This window comes from Panthera tigris, chromosome C1 (genome assembly GCF_018350195.1).
Source record: "Panthera tigris isolate Pti1 chromosome C1, P.tigris_Pti1_mat1.1, whole genome shotgun sequence".
Lineage (NCBI taxonomy): Eukaryota > Metazoa > Chordata > Mammalia > Carnivora > Felidae > Panthera > Panthera tigris.
This window is the reverse complement of record NC_056667.1, coordinates 64,256,399-64,276,621: the sequence shown is the minus strand read 5'-3', so window position 1 is coordinate 64,276,621 and position 20,223 is coordinate 64,256,399. Positions and strand designations below refer to the sequence as shown.

The 20,223-nt window shown below is 39.5% G+C and overlaps 1 protein-coding gene across 2 annotated transcripts in view; it reads right to left on the bottom strand.

Annotated features, from left to right (window-relative positions):
- Nucleotides 1-20,223, bottom strand: part of AK5 (adenylate kinase 5) — a 259,867-nt gene that overhangs the window by 125,170 nt on the left and 114,474 nt on the right. For both annotated transcript variants that reach the window (XR_006221606.1, XM_007079231.3), the window contains one exon: nucleotides 3,178-3,268. Coding sequence is in view for 1 of the 2 variants with exons in the window: in XM_007079231.3 (XP_007079293.2) it covers nucleotides 3,178-3,268 (91 nt within the window). In the remaining variant the exon portion in view is untranslated. The remainder of the gene's footprint in view (nucleotides 1-3,177; nucleotides 3,269-20,223) is intronic.

Genomic DNA, 20,223 nt, shown 5'->3' with positions numbered 1-20,223 from the left:
CCCTGCCAACTAGAGTGGGGATAAAGAACAGGGACTGCACTCCCAAGGTGTCCCTGAGGAATGATGATTGGCGTGGGCTGTGAGGACAGGGACAATTTTGCCTGGCTCCCTTAAAAGAGAAAAACTGCATGATCTCACTTATACGTGGAATCTAAAAAAGTCAAATACATTGAAGCAGAGAGTGGAGCAGCAGTTACCATGGCATGAAGGTGGAGGAAATGGGGAGATTTTGGCAAAATGGTACAAAATTGCTGATATGTAAGATGAATAAGCCTAGGGATGTAATGTTGATAGCATGATGACTATAGTTAATAACACTGTATTAAGTACTGGAAATTTGCTAAGAGAATGTATTTTGGGTGTTCCCATTACACACAGGAAAATGGTTAACTATGTGAAGAGAAGATACATTAATTAGCTTAACTGTAGTAGTCACTTCTCTGTGCATATCCATGCCAAATCATCATGTTGCACATCTTAAATGTATAGAATTTTTACTTAAGTGGCACGTGGGTGGTTCAGCTGGTTAAGGGTCCAACTCTTGATCTCAGCTCAGGTCACGATCTCATGGTTTGTGACATTGAGCCCCGTGTCTGGTTCTGCGCTGTTAGCACAGACCTGGGATTCTCTCTCTCCCTGTCCCTCTGCCCCTCCCCTGCTCGCACTGTCTCTCTCTTTCAAAATAAATAAACTTAAAAAACAAGAATTTTGATTTGAAAACTTTTAAAGGAGAATGGAAAGCCATTCACATGGAGATGATATGGGGTCTGTGGGGCAGCTGAGACTAGGCAAAGAGGGTCCAGGGAATAGGGAAGAGTACAGGGACAAAACCTGGGGGCTGAAAATTCACAGAGCAGTGGCCATGGACATGACCTGTTCAACTGGGTGAGTCAGCAACACTGACAAGCCTTGAGATTTCACCTACAGATGCAGTCTTCTATTCACTCTTGAAAGAGAGAAAGATCCAGCAACAACTGGTCCATGCCTTAACGGCAACGATAACATGGAGCTTCAGAGGGGCTGCCTCTGTAGGGGAGGCATCATGTGTTTCTAGTTTACCACGGTCCCTCCCAGGATCACTTCATCACCAAGGGCTGTTATATATAGGACAGGCTTATTTTAAAGCTGGAGCAGAACTCAGCTTTCAGAGTTTGGAGGAGTGGATGGGAGGTAGTAGGAGTTGAGACTGTGAGCAGACTCCTTCCTCGTTCATAAGTTTGGAGGTATAGAGAGGAAAGATGGAGAGATGAGGTCCCTGGTGACCTCTGCTATGGGGCAGGCACTGTGCACTTGGAGGACATGGCACCTGTCCTCAGGCAGTTTACTGACTAGCACAAAAGCCAGCACTGCTGCATCACTGGAGGACGAGGCCACCTTTCAGAAATGCCACTAGAGAGCCACAAAGTGTCAAGTGTTCTAAAGGAAAGGGCAGCTTAGAAGACGTGGAGAAAAAGGAACCCTTGCACTGTTGGTGGGAATGCAAATTGGTGCAGCCACTGTGCAAAACAATGTGGCGGTTCCTCAAAAAACTAAAAACAGAATTACCCTATGATCCAGTAATTCCGCTACTGGGTATTTACCCAAAGAATATTAACTAGAAAAGATTATATGCACCCCTACGTTTTTACAGCATTTTTCCCCATAGTCAAACTATGGAAGCAGCCTCAGTGTCCATCGACAGATGAATGGACAAAGATGTGGTATATATACACAACGGAATATTACTCAGCCACAAAAAGAATGAAATCTTGCCATTTGCAACAACATGGATGGATCTAGAGTATTAGCTAAGCAAAATAAGTCAGCCAGAAAAAGACAAACATGTGATTTCATTCATATGAGGAATTTAAGAAACAAAAGAGATGAAGAAAGAAAAACAAGAGGTGAACCAAGAAACAGACTCTTAACTATAGAGAACAAACTGATGGTTACTAGAGGGGAGGTGGGTGGGGGGATGGGTCAAATAGGTGAAGGGGACTAAGAGTACACTTATCATGATGAGCACTGAGTAATGTATGGAATTGTTGAATCACTATGTGCACACTGAAACCAATATAACCCTGTAGGTTAACTCTACTGGAATTAAAATTTTTAAAATAAAAATAAGGGGCACCTTCAATCAGCTCCTCCACTCCACTGTCTTAACAAATGGGATACCTAGCAGTTAGATATCTGTTGTTAGAGGTCTAAATAAATGTTCTAAATACAATATTGACTTACAAAGCATGGCTGCCATAGCATTTTTCAGAGCAGTAGCACTCTGGTTTATATGATCTTATATGCTGCTCAATATTCAGTCTTTCCAACAATAGACCATCTTACTATAAGTATCACTGGAAAACCAGGCAGGTGAGTTTACATTGTTATCTGTGCTCTGTGGGTCTGCCCAGAAAGATCACTGCCTTGACTTTCTTTGAAGCTACTCTTAGGGGGCTTCAAATCAAATATGGGTAAACATTTTCCATGTTTAGTCTTTTTCTTTACAGCCCAGAAGTTTTTTTGTTCTTATGGCCTGAGAAGAAAGTTCAGGACTGAGACAAAGATTTGAGAGTCATCTGCATAGTACTGATAGTGGAGACCATGAGGGACAGTGAGTTGACCAGAATCAGACAGTCAAAGAAAATGAGATAAGGGTCAAAACAGAACCTTGAGTACTGCTTACATAAGGGTGTGTGATTGCCCTGCACTATTGTCCAAGGTCGAACTTCTAGGGGTGAATGCTTAGGAAGAGAAGGCACAGAGCCAAAATAGGAGCTGTGGGTTGGGAGAGGAGCAGCTATCTGACAGAAGGGGAGGCTTTTCCCGGGGGGCACAGCAGAGACATGTCAGAGTTAAGGAGTCCTGGAGGAGTTGTAACTTTTAATTGTTGCACAAAGAGTGGGCTAGATTCGACTTTTTCAATTATAGTAACACAGGTCGTGTGTTACATTGGGACTGCTTGCTAATTTACATGTGCAATGACTGGAAGGCAAGCATTCACTATAAGGGCCAAATGGATAGTCCTTCTTTTCTATTTTGTTTTAGCCTTTATTTTCAAACCAGAGAGTGTAAAGCTCTGAGAACGGTGTCATCCTTAAAACCTTGCAGCAGATTGTTGAGCTCCAACATTACTACAAAGCTCCAGACAGTTGGCAGGTGATCAGGCCATACTGTTGCCCAAAGGACATGGTGACTTACCTGCTGCAGCTTCTTTGTTTGGAAATAACTTGCTGTCCACTGCCACACTGATGTCATAGAACACCTCATCTTCGTTTCGGTCAGCATCAAACTGGGGGAAACAGGACAGACAAGTTGGGAACAAGAGAATGCATAAATTAGTTCATTCCCAAATATAATGAGCAAGCATCATATAACTGTATCTCTAATGAAGCAGGTCAACAGGAACTAAAGCCCTTGAGTCTTAAACAGACTCATGGAGGATTTTTCAGTCTAGACCACACATATCAAACAAAGAAGGAGGGAGTCAGCGTGCATTTATTTATTTATTAAAAAATTTTTTAACGTTTATTCACTTTTGAGAGACAGAGACAGACAGAGCATGAGCAGGAGAGGGGCAGAGAGAGAGAGGGAGACACAGAATCCAAAGCAGGCTCCAGGCTCCTAGCTGACAGCACAGAGCCGATGAAGGGCCCGAACCCACAAACCGCAAGATCACCACCTGAGTTGAAGTCGGCCCCTTAACAGACTGAGCCACCCAGGTGTCCCTACAGTCATTTATGATTAAGAAAAATGTGTAGAATTTTCGTAACTTATAAAGTAAGCTTTGGGAAAAAATGATAATTGAAATTTACCTTGTGGCTTCTGGTTCTTAGGGTTTTTGTTTTTCATTTAAGAAACCCATGAGGGGTGCCTGGGTGGCTCAGTTGATTAAGCGTCCAACTTTGGCTCAGGTCATGGTTCGTGAGTTCGAGCCCAGCATCGGGCTCTGTGCTGACAGCTCAGAGCCTGGAGCCTGCTTCAGATTCTGTGTCTCCCTCTCCCTCTGCCCCTCCCCTGCTCTCTGTCTCTCTCTCTCTCTCTCTCAAAAATAAAGATTAAAAAAATTTTTTAACTCATGAAAATACGGAGTTCTAAACAAGAGCGGAGGGGGGGATTTTCTAATGTACTGTTAAAAAAAAGAAAAAGGAAAGTGCCCCCAAACGAAACTTTAGTTACTATGCTAGATACTACAGCTACTACACAAAAGATGTAGTCTGTAGACACCGTAGACTTAGATGTAATAAAAATGACAGATTTAAACATTTTACCATTCTTTAAAATTTACAAAAAAATGTAAATATTGAAAAAATGCAGTTATATTTATAAGTTCTCTATGTCCCAGTTGTGCAATGGTTTTTAAAAATACACTTTAGTACTGAGTTATAATCAATATATAATCAATATATAATTCGGTAAGTTTTGACATCTGTGTCTGCATACCTGTGAAACCATCATAAAAATCAAAATAGTGAATATAACTATGTCTTCCAAAAGTTTCCTTGTGCCTCTTGGGAATGAATCCTTTCCTCCTGCCCCCCTACCTGGTAATCGTTGATTATATGTCTAACTATAGATATTTTGGCATTCTCTAGAATTTTATATAAAAGGGTTTATACAGAATGCAATCCTTTTCATCTGGATTCTTTCACTCAGCCCAGTTATTTTGAGATTCATCAATGTTGTATCAATAGTTCATTCCTTTTCATTGCTGAGCAGTATTCTACTGTATGGATACACTGTTCATCTCATCCTGGGTATCTTTCAGCTCATACATTGTAGCTTTCATCTCTAGATGCTTAATTTGAGTCTTTAAAAAAATCTACGTCTCTATTGACGTTTGAAGGTCTCTATTGAAGGTTTGAACATCTAAAATACAATTATAACCGTTTAAAAAACATGTTTACTTATTTATTTTAGAGAGAGCAAGAGATTGTGAGTGGGGGAGGGGCAGAGAGAGAGGGACACAGAGAATCCCAAGCAGCCTCTACCCTGTCAGCGCAGAGCCCCATGTAGGGCTCGAACTAATGAACCCTGAGATGATGACCTGAGCCGAGACCGAGAATCAGACACTTGGACTGAGCCACCCAGGTACCAAAATATAATTATAACTTTTAATGTCCTTTGCTGGTTCTAACATCTGGTGTCAGTTCTGAGTTAGTTCTGATTGATTTTTTCCCACCATTATGAGGCATTTTTCTTGTTTTTTTGCATGCTTGGTAATTTTTATTGGATGCCAGGCATCATCATTTTGACTGTGTTGGGTGCTAGATATTTTTGTATTCCTATAAATATTCTTGAGCTTTGTTCTGGAATGCAGTTTAGTTACTTGGAAACAACTTGATTCTTTCAGATCTTGGTTTTAAGATTTATTGGGCTAGCCAAATATTTGCTAGAACTGATACACAAATTCAGTAAAGTTGCAGGATACAAAATGAATGTATAGAAATCTGTCGCATTTCTATACACCAATAATCAAGCAGCAGAAATAGAAACAAACCAAGGAATAAATCCCACTTACAACTGCACCAAAAAGCATAAGATACCTAGGAATAAACCTAATCAAAGAGGTAAAAGACCTGCACTCTGAAAACTATAAGAACACTGATGAAAGAAACTGAAGATGACACAAAGAAAGGGAAAAACATTCCACACTCATGGATTAAAAGAACAAATATTATTAAAATGTCCAGATTGCCCAAAGCAATCTGAACATTTAATGTAATCCCTATCAAAATGCCACCAGCATTTTTCAGAGTTAGAATAATCCTAAACTTCACATGGAACCACAAAAGACCCTAAATAGCCAAAGCAGTCTTGAAAAAGAAAAGCAAAGCTAGAGGCATCACAGTTCCAGACTATAAGTTATATTACAACACTGATGCAGCGATGAAGACAGTATGACACTGGCACAAAAAGAGACACACGGATCAATGGGACAGAACAGAAAACCCAGAAATGGCTTGATAGCTATATGGGCAATAAATCTTCAACAAAACAGGAAAGAATATCTAATGGAAAAAAGTCTTTTCAACAAATGGTGTTGGGAAAACTGGACAGCACATGCAAAAGAATGAAACCAGATTACTTTCTTATACCATACACAAAAATAAATTCAAAATGGATGAAAGACATAAATGTGAGACAGTAAACTATCAAAATCTGAGAGCAGAAAACAGGGAGTAACCTCCTTGACACTGGCCGTAGCAATTCCTTACAAAGTATGCCTTCTGAGACAAGGGAAACAAAAGCAAAAATAAACTTTAGGACTTCATCAAAATAAAAAGCTTCTGCATAGCAAAGGAAACAATCAATAAAACTAAGAGGCAACCTACTGAATGGGAGACAATATTTGCAAATGACATACCTGATAAAGGGTTAGTATCCAAAATCTATAAAAAAAACTTACCAAACTCAACACCCAAAAAGCAAATAATCCAGTGATGAAATGGGCAGAAGACATGAATAGACATTTTTCCAAAGAAGACATCCAGATAGCCAACCGACACATGAAAAGATGCTCAACATCACTCATCATCAGGGAAATACAAATCAAAACCATGATGAGATACCACCTGACACCTGTCAGAATGGCTACAATTAACAACACAGAAAACAGCAGGTGTTGGCAAGGATGTGGAGAAAGGGGAACCCTCTTACACTGTTGGTGGGAATACAAACTGGTGCAGCCACTCTAAAACACAGTTTGGAAGTTCCTCAAAAAGTTAAAAATAGAACTACCCTGTGACCCAGCAATTGCACTATTAGATATTTATCCAAAGGATACAAATATACTGATTCAAAGGGACAAATGCATCCTGATGTTTATAGCAGCATTATCAACAATAGCCAAATTGTGGAAAGGGCCCAAATGTCCACTGACTGATGAATAAAGAAATTATATATATTATATATATAATATAATATATATAATATATAATATATAATATATATAATATATAATATATATAATATATAATATATATAATATATATAATATATAATATATATAATATATAATATATAATATATATAATATATAATATATATATATAACTCAGCCATCAAAAAGAATGAAATTTTGCCATTTGCAATGATGCAGATAGAGCTAGAGAATCTTAAACTAAGTGAAGTAAGTCGGTCAGAGAAAGACAAATACTTACTATTTCACTCATACATGGAATTTAAGAAACAAAACAAATGAACACAGGGGGGGAAAAAGAGAGGCAAACCAAGAAACAGGCTCTTAACTATAGAGAATAAACTGATGGTTACCAGAGGGGAGGTGGGTGGGGGATGGGTTAAATAGGTGATGGGTATTAAGGAGGGCACTTGTGATGAACATCTGGTGATGAATGTAAGTGATGAATCACTAAATTCTATACCTGAAACTAGTGTTGCACTATATTTTAACTGGCTGGGATTTAAATAAAAACTTGAAAAAAAGAAAGACTTGTTGGGTTGGACCAGAGCAGTGTTTAGTGTACAATTATTCCCCACAGTGGAGGCAAGACTCTTCAAAGTACTCTACCCATTGCCTTGTGAATTAAGAGGTTTTCCAGAATGGCTGATAGAAAAAGGCACTATTCCAAGCCTGCTGTAGCACCAGCTAATCCTTTTGGGTGGTTTTGTCTCTCAGCTTCAGGTAGTTTCCTCAAATGCATACACTGCACAGTACTCTGCTGAATACTGGAGGGGAACCCTTGGCAGATCTCTAGAGTTCTCTTTCGGTGTAGCTCATATGTCTGGTACTCTGTCCTCTGACCTTGGTCTCTTAGACTCTCAACTCTGTTCAACCCATTTGGTCCACCATTCTCCACAAGGCTTCCTTCTTCCTGCTCAGTAGCCCGGAAACTTCCAACAGTAAGAGCAATCCTAGGGCTTTCCGTATTTGTTTCCTTTCTCGCAAAGAATCACCTTATGGCTTGTTGTAAGGTATCTTGAGAATTGTTTTTTAAGATTTTTAAACTTTTCTTTGTTCATTTGTTTCAAGTGGGAGGGAAAATCCAGTCTCTTTTATTTTATCTGGGCCAGAGGTCTCAGCTCTTTAGCTTTTTAATCTTAATTAGTATCTTGAAATGTTTAAGAAGAAACTAAGTGATTTATTCCTTTATATTCTCCTACTGAAGTGTTTCATCATTTTTAGCAAGGGAAATTTTAAAAGCCTGAATTAGAAAGTTATTTTTCTTACTTCTTCTTACAGTTAAAGCACCTCTGAATGGTGCTTCAAAGTGCTTTCTGTATGTCACATCAGCCCATGGGAAAGGTGAGGCAGATAGTTTTCTTTCTATTTTACAGGTGAGGAAATATCTACTCAGAGATATTATGACTTTCTCAAGTCAAACAGCCAATAAGCTGAGCTAGGATTTACACTTCGGATGACTGACACTTTCCACCCTACAGATACCATTGTGGTAAGACAAATGCACCCCTGCTCGAATGAGTGTTACCACAGCCATTTTATCTAAAAGCAAGATAAGAAAAGCAGCTGGTGGCTAGGGCAGATATGAGGAGACCATGAAGGCACATTTAGTGCCATCTTGATGCACTGCTCCTCATACCCATATATATTATGGTCTTCTATTTTCAAAATATTTGTTAGCTATCATCAGTAAGGAGGAACATGTACTAAAGAAGGATTTTATTTTTTCTTAGGCTTTTGAGAAATGGATGGCAGTGTTGTGATTTTATAAATAAAAGAGCATAAATTTGTGTTTTAGCATGGGATTCCTAGAAAACAGAGCCTAAAGCAAAACATAGGTTAACACTTTACCAGAGGTTTTGTGCTGTGTGTGTGTGTAACCTCAGGACAGTAAGTGTGAGGAAAAAAGAAAAACAAGGCAAACAGGAAAGGAAAACAAATGTAAGGTAGTACATTCCTGGACTGGCCCCAGCTTCACAAGAAAACAGAGCTGCTAGATTGGTCTCTAGAAAGACTAAATGGACCATCTACATTTCAGAACAAGTCTGACGGGGGGGGGGGGGGGGGGACTTGTCCTTTCAATTTCCTGTATTTCACTGGTCCAAGTTTTACCTCTGAGGAGTTAAGTACCCTCTAATTCTTGGGTGTGCTGTTTAGCCCCTGGGGCAGCCACTGAGAAGACGTATCCCCACACCACAGGGAGCGGAGCGGCAGAGCATCTGAATCTAGAAGTGCTGAAAAAAGCCAGAGCCTCTGTAGGTCTGGTCTGGTTGGGTCTGAGTGCTGTCTCTGTAGAGACTCCCACTGTGGTGGGTTTGATGAAGCCCTGCCTTCCACCCTGAAGAGGACGGCTGGTTGTCAGCAGTGTTGGAGATACAGGGCAGTGCTGGCCAGGGCTCTCCATTCAATAAGCAACCAAGGCCTGGTGCACAAGTGAGTCTGGGAGGCTTAAAATTGGGCTCAGACAGCTTAAAACTCTGCTAGAGCTGGATTTGAAGTTCTGCTTTCCCCTGTAGCAGCCGTCTGACTTTGAGCAACTTATTTCCCCCCTGTTCTTAGCACCTACACAACAGGATTGCTGTGAGGACTAAGGAGATGGTATATATTTAACACATCAGCACACAGCCTGCAGTTCGTTTTTGTCTCTCTCTCTGACTTCCTAGGTCTGAGGGAGTATATCTTACAGTCATTTGATCACTTCTATATTTTGGACACACATACACACTTTTTTTTTAACTTGGGGATTGTGGAATAATGACTACAAGAGACTTTGAGACTTTCCAGGAGATATCCATTCTCTGACTGATTCGAACAAAGCTATGTTTAGTTCTAGCACAGGCTAATGTACCTGATTGTCTCAACCCAGAGGCAGACTGCAAAAGGTAAAACACTATCCATAAAAACCTTCAACAAATATTTGCTGAGTAACTACTACGTGCTGGGTAGACTCCAACTAACCACTGCTAAATGTTTGGATGATGAACATGGAACCATGAAGAAGGACGAGGACACCCACATAACCAACTCAACTCTGGATTTTGCAGATGCTGCTGAAGCTCATTTACTTCTGCATCAGGACCACAGAATTGAACTTAGGCTGCTTTATTTTCTGGGACATCCCACTCGTACAACTCCAGGGCTAGCATGGGACTCTTCCCTCCATTCTTTTAGCAGATATTGTGGCATATAGACCTTGGAGAGCATTGTGATGGGGTACTATCAGAACAATTGACACTTAATTGGCTAAGGCTCTTGCAAAGTGGTAATGCTCAGTGTTTAGAGAGGTTGTATGTATGGTTAGAGGCAAACTGGCTTTGAAATCATCATTTTACTTATTGCACATTTATTTGTTTTTGTACAAACTATATACATTAATGGATTTCAACCAGGAGAGATTTTGTCCACCCATCTCTCCCCTACTCCCAACAAATGTTGGGAGATGTTTTTGGTGGTCACAACTGGCAGGGGGACACGACTGTCCAGGGATGCTGCAAAATATCCTATAATGCATAGGACAGCCCCTTCATGACAAAGATTATCCAGTCTGAATGTCAATAGTGCCAAAGCTGAGAAACCCTAATCTTATCAGGTTTTGAGTTTCTAAATAGTGTTTTGAAACTCAGGTAGTGATGATTTTGCTTTCTTTCTTTTTTCTTTTTAAGGAAAAAGGTTTTGAGCTGCAAGAACCTAGGATGTTTACTTTAAAATGCAAAGCAGAGCAGAAGTGACAATGCTGCAGGGGTAGCCTAGGTGGAGGGTGATGGAATGAAAGTTTATCTACATCTCACAGGTGAGAACCGAGCTTCATGGGGCAGATGGAATCGTGTGCCACTAGAGCAGATGCTGTCTGACGTTGCTCCCAGCTCTGAAATTCTGTGATTGGATGGGCAACTTTATCTTTCTTGGTGACTGTCGTTTGTCTAGCAATCTTAACAAAACTCTCTTATTCTGAGGGAATGGACTCGCAGAGGACATGGGCTTGCATAATCTGTTTAAGGTCATTTAATTTAAGAGGGCTGGGGAGGTCAACTGGAAGTTTCCAAATAAGATGCTTACCAAATTCCCCAGTTGACTCACAAACACATGCTTTAACTTGAATAATAAATGTGGGAACAGCTTTCAAAATCATACAAAACATACCTGCATAAAGGAAAGAAATTACAGGAGGGGGAGTAGAAGCACTGCCATGTGAGGAGAAAGGGGCAGTGACGGTTTGCATTTTTAAGGGCAAAAATGAGTTTATGGTTTTGTTTTCTCTTGGCGCTGATTTGCAGGCTGCAACAGGCTGTCCAAATCTTCTCCATGGAGACAGGGCTTTCTGCATTCTTCGCTCTGCTAGGTAGGAATGTTAGGTTTACAAAATATCTCTAAATGGACTCAAAGGGAGAATACTAGTTCAATTTCTCTTTCCAGATTCCACCTTTCCTTAAGCCTAGGTCTGCCTCTCACTTTTTCTCTGCTTAAATTTGAGGAGGAAACAAACTGGTTCTGTTATTAGTATTGTCTTAGTTTTATACATCCCTTAAGTATCATTCTCCGAGCATCAAACTGATTGCCTGAATTATTTACTTCTCCCTTGTTTCATGCAAAGGATTTCAATTAAGCATGCTCTCCACCAATGGCTTTCATCGTCTGCTGCTGGAGATCCCCCAACATGCAGATAATTGGACTTCAAATTTTCTCTTTTATATGTTTGGAGACTTCCCCCTAAATGACCGATTGGTTGGCATCCTCTTCACAGTGATTTTTGTTTTTCTCCAACAAAAATTGGATATTGCATTAAAATAGTAATAATGTAAAGATCTGTGGTAACTGGAGTGAAATGTGTAGTTATCTGTGATGGAGTAATGGCAGTTGGTAATCATCTTCAGAATTGTGTTTCTGAAGCTTCATAATTAATTACAAAATCTGAAAGGAAAGCACCAACATGGATTTGGTGGGGGGTGGGTAGGGATAATATTCTGAGTAAGCTGAATCAATCCCGTTTTGATGAGCGGGATTCTTGAACCAGGGTGTGTAGAACCTATTTCTTAACAGAATGAAATAAGGGGAAAACGTGAGAAGATATACCTAAAAACAGACATGATTGGTATGCAAAGAGATGAGTACAGAACACTGGAAAGCCGTGGATATCTGAGTAAGGCTCTTCTCAGCTTTTTGTATGGAATCTGTATTTCACTGGATATTCAGATTATAGACAGCATCTGGAAAATTTGGTCGGGAGTAAGTCAACACAATAAAGTGGCTCCAGAAAAAATTACTGCAATATTTATGAAGTGTTTCAAGAAAAAGTTTTTTCCTGAACTCAAAACCTTAATGTAATAATGACTGACTTATCTTGTTCTAGAGACTTAGAAAAGGAGACAGCGAATTTTGATTATTGTTATTACATTAGCTCAGAGGTCATTTTTCAGAACCTGCATCCGCATCAACAGCCAATCAACAAAGTACCAAGTACAGTTACCATTTTTTTAGCATCTACTATGTGCCATTCACCGTTAGGGCTTTCTTTATATGATTGTATCATTAAGTCCCTACAATATTATTATAAAAAGGGTATCGTTATCACCAGATTCAAAACCTGGGTCTTGGAAAGAGTAAATAACTTGTCCAAGGTCATGCAGGTGGTAGAGCCAGGATCTGAATCCACATCTGGTCTATCAAACTGTGAGCGCCATCACCTGCCAAGGCTGTGAGGATCAGCTCTTAGCTCCACGGACAGACTTCATCTTAGCTGGGCACTTGTAAAACAAATCAAGGCTTTCAGAAGGACTCTTGGGGCAGGCCTCTAAGAATCTGTAGAAGCCAAGCCATGCTAGGTCTAGATGCAATACACTCAAACATTCTTGGTCTTATTCCCTAGTCCCTATTTTCAGGCCACAGTTGGTAGTCTTACTTCTCTGAGCGATGGGTGTATGCTACTAGGTGGCTGAGCTGTTGGCAGAAGGGCCTCCCTCTCTGCAGGCTGGCCAGGAGCCCTGGAAGGAGTAAGGACAGGCAAAGTTGACTATAAGAGACAGAAGACTGCCTAGCTCCTCACAGAGCTCTCCTGGGTTAGCTTCAAGTTACCAATTTCAGAGGGAAACTGGCTACTGCTTCATAGTCCTCTTTGTCTACTGTTGACTTCAGTTATACCCTCCATAGCAGCTTTCTTTTTTTTTTTTTATAAATTTCTTTTTACATGTATTTATTTTTGAGAGACAGAGAGAGACAGAGCACAAGTGGGGAGGGGCAGAGAGAGAAGGAGACACAGAATCCAGAGCAGGCTCCAGGCTCTGAGCTGTCAGCATAAACCCTGACGTGGGCTTGAACTCAGGAACCGTGAGATCATGACCTGAGCCAAAGTCGGACGCTTAACTGCCAGAGCCACGCAGGCACCCCTCCATAGTAGCGTTCAAAAATGTCTTTCTGCAAACTACCCTGCCTCTCAGTATGAGGAGAGGACTTATATCATCTATCATCCGTGTCCCTTTTCATCCCAACTCAATCCTTTCTCAGCAACCAAAGAAAGAGTATGCCTACCCTCTTTCTGAGAGCCTCTTTGGGGTTGGAGAGAGGAGTTCTGCTATGGGTCCATGTCTGGCCTGCTGCTGTCTGGAGAGGCTGCTCTACTTCTGCTCCACAGCTCCACGGACTGGTACCCAGGGCCTGGCCTGGCTCAGTCCCTCATCCCTACACCCCAGCCCGGGCTGCAGCTCTGCCTCTGACTGACAGGCAGCTTTCCAGAAGCCTTGCTTTGGCCATCTCATAGGGGATGGTGGACAAGGCCATGCCACCCATGAGAGGGGAAAAGCTAGGTCTTCAGTCATAAAGGAGGTTGATGATGAGAGAGGAGGCCCAAGAATAAAAAATCTAAGTTGGTGGTGGGAACTGGGTCTGGAACAATTTTTGAAGTGAAAGGTTTGTGGCTATAGTAGCTAATTATTAAATTTTGTAGGCTCAGGTAGAACTCAGAGCAGACTGACCAATGTTCAGATCATGAATGGATAGCAAATGGCCAAGATCCTGCTCATTAATCTCTGTGGGCACTATGATGCAATGCTTTTGAAACTGCTGAAAAAAAAAGTTAAGTTGCTACATGTGGCATCTAAAAAAAAAGCCAAACTCAGAGAAACAGAGGGTAGAATGATGGTTGCCAGGAGCTGAGGCACAAGGGAAATGGGGAGATGTGGGTCGAAGGGTACAAACTTCCAGTCAGAAGATGAATACATTATGGGGACCTAATATTCAGCACAATGACACAGTTAACAATATTATATATTTGAAAGTTACTAAGAGAGTAGATCTTAAACTTTCTCACTACACACACACAAACACACACTGTAATTATGTGAAGTGACGGATGTGTTAGCTAACCTTATTGTGGGAATCATTTCACAATATATACGCGTATCAAACCATCACACTGTATACTGGAAACTTGCACAATGTTATAGGTGTTATAGCTCAAGCTAGAAAAAAAGTAAAATAAAATGAACTTGCTGCAGAAAGCACATAAAAGATATACTCAATGAATGGAGGTAGCTGACATAAACCCCTATTTAGTACATGTGAAAGGGATTTAATATTTTATTAAGGTGCACCTTGGTGGCTCAGTCATTTAAGCATCTAACTTCAGCTCAGGTCATGATTTCATGGTTTGTGAGTTTGAGGTCCATGATGGGCTCTGTGCTGACAGCTCAGAGCCTGGAGCCTATTTCGGATTCTGTGTCTCCCTCTCTCTCTGCCCCTCCCCTGCTCACACTCTGTCTCTCTCTCAAAAATAAAGAAACATTACAAAAATTTTAAAAATAAATTTAAAAAATGATACTACTAAATGATACATTAACTAAGAGACAGTTCTGTAGCCCAGAAAATAGATTGATATAATGGATTTTGTCAAATAAGCCAAATTTTAGAATATGTCTTAGAATTAATATGGATTCTATCCAATCTCTTATACTGCATACATGATGTAATTCAATTCAATAAAGATTTATTGAGTACCTGCTTTGTGCCAGATATGTGCTGGGCACTGAAGATGCATGGAGGAAAGAATAGATCATGTTAGCTTTTCTGTAATTATTAAGGCACCAATAAAGACTAAAATACTTTGAAAGAACTCAATAAAAAAGATTAAAAGAAGAAAATGGAGAACAAGATATACCCATTATAGACGAGAATCACATTGTGCAGTTCCTATTTTTTCTCCATTGCACCTCACAAGGCTCTGAGCCCCACATATAGACAACAAATACTTGCCAAACTGAATTAACCAGAAAACTCGATTAATTAAAATACTCTTTTCCCTTCCTATTTTCCCCTTCTTTCTCTCTCTCCCAGCATTCCAGCAATTTGAGGTTTTATACAACTACAAGGTGGTGGGATAAAGATTTAAACCTCTGCCAAGAAAGCTTCCAAACTAAAGAAGCTAGTTAAGTCTCAGAAGTCAAATTTCAGCCTCATGTGACATTTGGTACCTTTTCTAATTACAGGCTCCATTCTCTCCAGTGCTCAAGTGTCTCCTGCTGCAGAGCCCTAAGTGGCACCCTGGAAGCCTGAAAAAACCGCTGTGCTGCCTAAGCACCAGATGTGTGACTAGAGGCTAATTTAGGCCCTGGGAAGATCAGGCTCTTTCTATTTCCTTTTATTTATTTATTTTTCTTTCTTTTCTTTCCTTTCTCTGTAGTTGAGATGTTTCCTTCTTCTGCTTTTATTACAGTAAAACCCTGGATTGTGAGTTAACTTGTTCTGCGAGTGTTCCACAAGACGAGCAAACATTTCTAATAAACTTTAACTTGATAAATGAACCATGTCTTGCAATATGAATAGTATGTGATGCCAAGTGTCACATCATCACAACTGAGCCAGTGGTTCTTCTCTCTTTTTCAATCTCTCTCTCTCTGTGGGATACTCCCTCTCAGACCATGGTGTAAAAATCAATCAGTGATTTTTCAGAACATTTGAAGGTGCCCACAACTGGCACTAGTGTATTTTTGTCACCTCAAAGCATGTACGGACAGTCCTTTGCTTTTCCATACAAGAGTAAGCTTAGAAATGCTATGCTTCATTCTAGATCAGATTGCCTGCAGATATAGACCCTTTCCTCTGCTGCCTTGTTGCCAATTACATTAAATACAGAATATTATAAGATTTAATTAATACTGTACTGTAGTCAACATCCATGAGTGATAGTGAAAGTCACCCTACACAATAATCCTCCTCTCTCTTGTCTCTCTTAGACCAACCACAAAGGTTTTCAAAGTAAGTGCAGGTTAATTTGTTTATTTTTCTTTATATTTTGTATATTCTTTTATATTACAGTACTGTAACCTTTTTATATGTATACTTTGGGTTGTGGAATGAATCATCTGAATTTCCATTATTTTTTATGGGGGAATTTGCTTTGATATACAAGTGTTTTGGATTATAAGCATATTTCCAGAACAAATTATGCTTGCAAACCAATGTTTTACTGTATTTTCAAAATTTAAGTATTTGCACATACAGTACAATACTGGTTTCAGGAGTAGAATTCAGTGATTCATCATTTACATACAACACCCAGTGCTCATCACAAGTGCCCTCCTTAATACCATCACCCATATAGCCCATCTCCAACCCACCTCCTTCTGTCAACCCATAGTTTGTTCTCTATTATTTAGAGCCTCTTGCATTTTGTTTCCCTTTCTTTTCCCCCACCCTTCCTATATGTTCATCTGTTTTGTTTCTTAATTTCCACATATGAGTGAAATCATATGGTATTTGTCTTTCTTTGACTCATTTCACTCAGCATAGTACATTCTGGCTCCATTAATGTTGCAAATGGCAAGACTGCATTCTTTTTGATGGCCAAGTAATATTTCATTTGTGTGTGTGTGTGTGTGTGTGTGTGTGTATACATAGAGTGTGTGTATATATATATATATATATGTATGATATACAATATAATATACATAATACATATATCACAGCTTCTTTATTGATTCATAATTTGATGGACATTTGGGTTCTCTCCATCATTTGGCTATTGTTGATAATGTTGCTATAAGCATTGGAGTGCATGTACCCCTTTGAATCTGCATTTTTGTATACTTTGGGTAAGTATCTATTATTTACAAATTGCTGGATCATATAGGGTAGTTCTATTTTTAGTTTTTTGAGGAACATCAAATGCTGTTCTCTAGTATGGTTGCACCAGTTTGCATTCCCACCAACAGTGAAAGAGTGTTCCCCTTTCTCTGCATCCTCGCCAACACCTGTTGCTTCTTGTGTTGTTAATTGTACATTCTGACAGGTGTGAAGTGGTGTCTCATCATGGTTTTGATTTGTATTTCTCTTATGATGAGTGATGTTGAGAATCTTTTCATGTGTCTGCTTGCCACATGGATGTCTTCTCTGGAAAAGTATCTATTCACTATTTGCAGACGACATAATACTCTATGTAGAAAACCCGAAAGACCCCTCCAAAAAATTGCTAGAACTAATACATGAATTCAGCAAAGTCACAGGTTATAAAATCAGTGTGTAGAAATCTGTTGCATTTCTATGCACCAATAATGAAGCAGCAGAAAAAGAAATCAAGGAATTGATCCCATTTGCAATTACACCAAAAACCAGTAAGATATCTAGGAATAAACCTACCTAAAGAGATAAAAGATTTGTATTCTGAAAACTATATAACACTTATGAAAGATATTGAAGAAGACACAAGGAATGGAAAAGCATTCCATCCTCATGGATTGGAAGAACACTGTTAAAATGTCTATACGACTCAAAGCAATCTACGCACTTAATGCAATCCCTATCAAAATACCACCAGCCTTTTTCACAGAGCTAGAACAAACAATCCTAACATTTGTATGGAACCACAGAAGACCCTGAATAGCCAAAGCAATCCTGAAAAAAACAAAACTGGAGACATCACAATTTCGGATTTCAAACTATATTACAAAGCTGTAGACATCAAGATAATATGGTACTGGCACGAAAACAGACACACTGGTGGAACAGAATAGAAAACCCAAAAATGGACCCACAACTGTGTGGTCAACTCACCTTCGACAAAGCAGTAAAGAATATCCAATGGAAAAAAAGACAGTCTCTTCAACAAATGGTTCTGGGAAAACTGGATGGTGACATGCAGAAGAATGAAACTGGACCACTTTTTTTTAATACACAAAAATAAATTCAAAATGGATTAAAGGCCTAAATGTGAGACAGGAAACAATCAAAATCCTACAGGAAAACACAGGCAGCAACCTCTTCGACCTCAGACTAGACACGTCACAGAAGGCAAGGGAAACAAAAGCAACAAGAACTACTGGGATTTCATCAAGATAAAAAGCTTCTGCACAGTGAAGGAAACAATCAATAAAACTAAAAGGCAGCATAAAGAATGGAAGATATTTGCAAATGATAAAGGGTTAGTATCCAAAATCTATAAAGAACTTATCAAACTTATCAAACTCAACATCCAAAAAACCAATAACACAGTTAAGAAATGGGCAGAAGACATCATTCTTATATTTTTAAAATTTTCTTTCCAGCAGTGTTGACTTTAACTACCATAGCCAAATATGATCAGTTTATAACTGTGTGGAGACTCAGGAGGAGGTCAAATGGAATCAAAGAAGTCAGCTTAGAAAATGAAAAACAGAGGGAAATGAATCTTACAATATGAGCATAGGACATTACGATGAAACATACCACCTACAAGTAGGAAAGAAGTTAAAATTTTCAATCTAATTCTTTTTGTAGTTCTGTCTTTCTCTTTACAAACTTCTTTGGGACTGCACTTAACATTTACAGAAACATATTTTATGGGAATAGTCAATGATCATTGTGGATCATAAAATAGCTGTTAGAAGAATCATGCTAATGTTTCTCCTTGTTGGAGACATGAACATGAAATAAGTATGATTTGGGGGAAACAATTACATTCAGTCAAATATGCCAGAGTCACTGCCCTCATGGAATTCAAGGTCTACATTGAGTATATGATACGTAAATCATTAATGACAGTTACTTATGGGAAGGGGTGTAATGAGGGTGCACATTGGGTGCTCTGGAAATGGAGCTGGGCAAGTGGGCAGTGTGGGGTTGAGAAAGCTGACCCATGAGTCAAGTTCTGAACAAGTGAGACTAAGAAAATTGAATAGAGGAAGGGAGAGGAAGGGAAGGGAAGGGCATTCCAATCAGAGAAACAGCAATGCAAACAGATGAAAGGCGTGACATGTGCCTTAAGATCTTGGGATGTGCCTTCTGAGAAGGGACTGAGTGATGTACCTTCTTGTTTCCTGAAGTCATTTGGGTGCCCTTCTGGGATTTTTGATCTGGTAGCTGCTTCCCCTATCAGAAACCCCTGGCCATGTGTATGTAATATGTGTGTGCTGGTCTGTGTACCCAAGAACATGACAGCTGAGCTCAACTACTGTGCCTAATGGTACTTACCACTTATTGAGTACTTGCTCTACACTAGGCAACAGGCAAAGCACTTTGCAAACATCTCACTTAACCCCTAGAACAACCTCGGGGATCATTCTCCCAAGGAAATAGTTGGCTCAGAAAGGTAAGTACTTACTTAAGGTCATACAACTGATGAACAGCAGGGCTTAGGTACGGTCTCAGGTCTTATTACAATGCTTGTGCTCTTAAGAACTAAGTTATTTTAGCTCTGGAAAGAACAAATCCTATGTTCTTAGTTATCCCACACTCATTTCTTTTTCCTCTCTAATTTTAGCTTTAAGCTCATTTCCAAATTCAGAGCCATTTAAACAACCATCCTCATTTCTCCCTTTACTCACTAACCCTAAGTCTCGTATTTTGTGATAACATTGTGTGTGCCAAGTTCCCAAAAAACCAAACTGGCCTTTGTTTTAGAATAATTAACTTATTAGCAAGATGGCTGTGACAGGCTTGATAGTAAGAAATAATTAAAGAATGGAAACAGAATGGAGGATTGTTTAACAACTTAATAGTCATTGGGCCCCTTGGATAACTCCACAGTTTTGCTCCAAGTTTTAGGAAAAAAATAAATGAGGAAATAGAGAAAAATAAAATTATGAGAATGTAGATCAGATCTGTAATAATGGGATATATATTTAGGTCCATGGACAGAGAAGGGAAACTAATATGCCAATGGACAAAACATCCCTATAAACGCTTCTGATGCTAAGACCTTATGTGCATTTAGCTGACTCAACTAGGACAGTTACTTTTCTTATTCCTCTGCTAGAATGATTAACCTCTGACTAGAAGCAACCTGCAGAAAAAGAGATCATGTGTCATCCATAAGCAGTATCTAGATTTTATTCATTGAATTTTGAAGTGGACCATCTACAAAA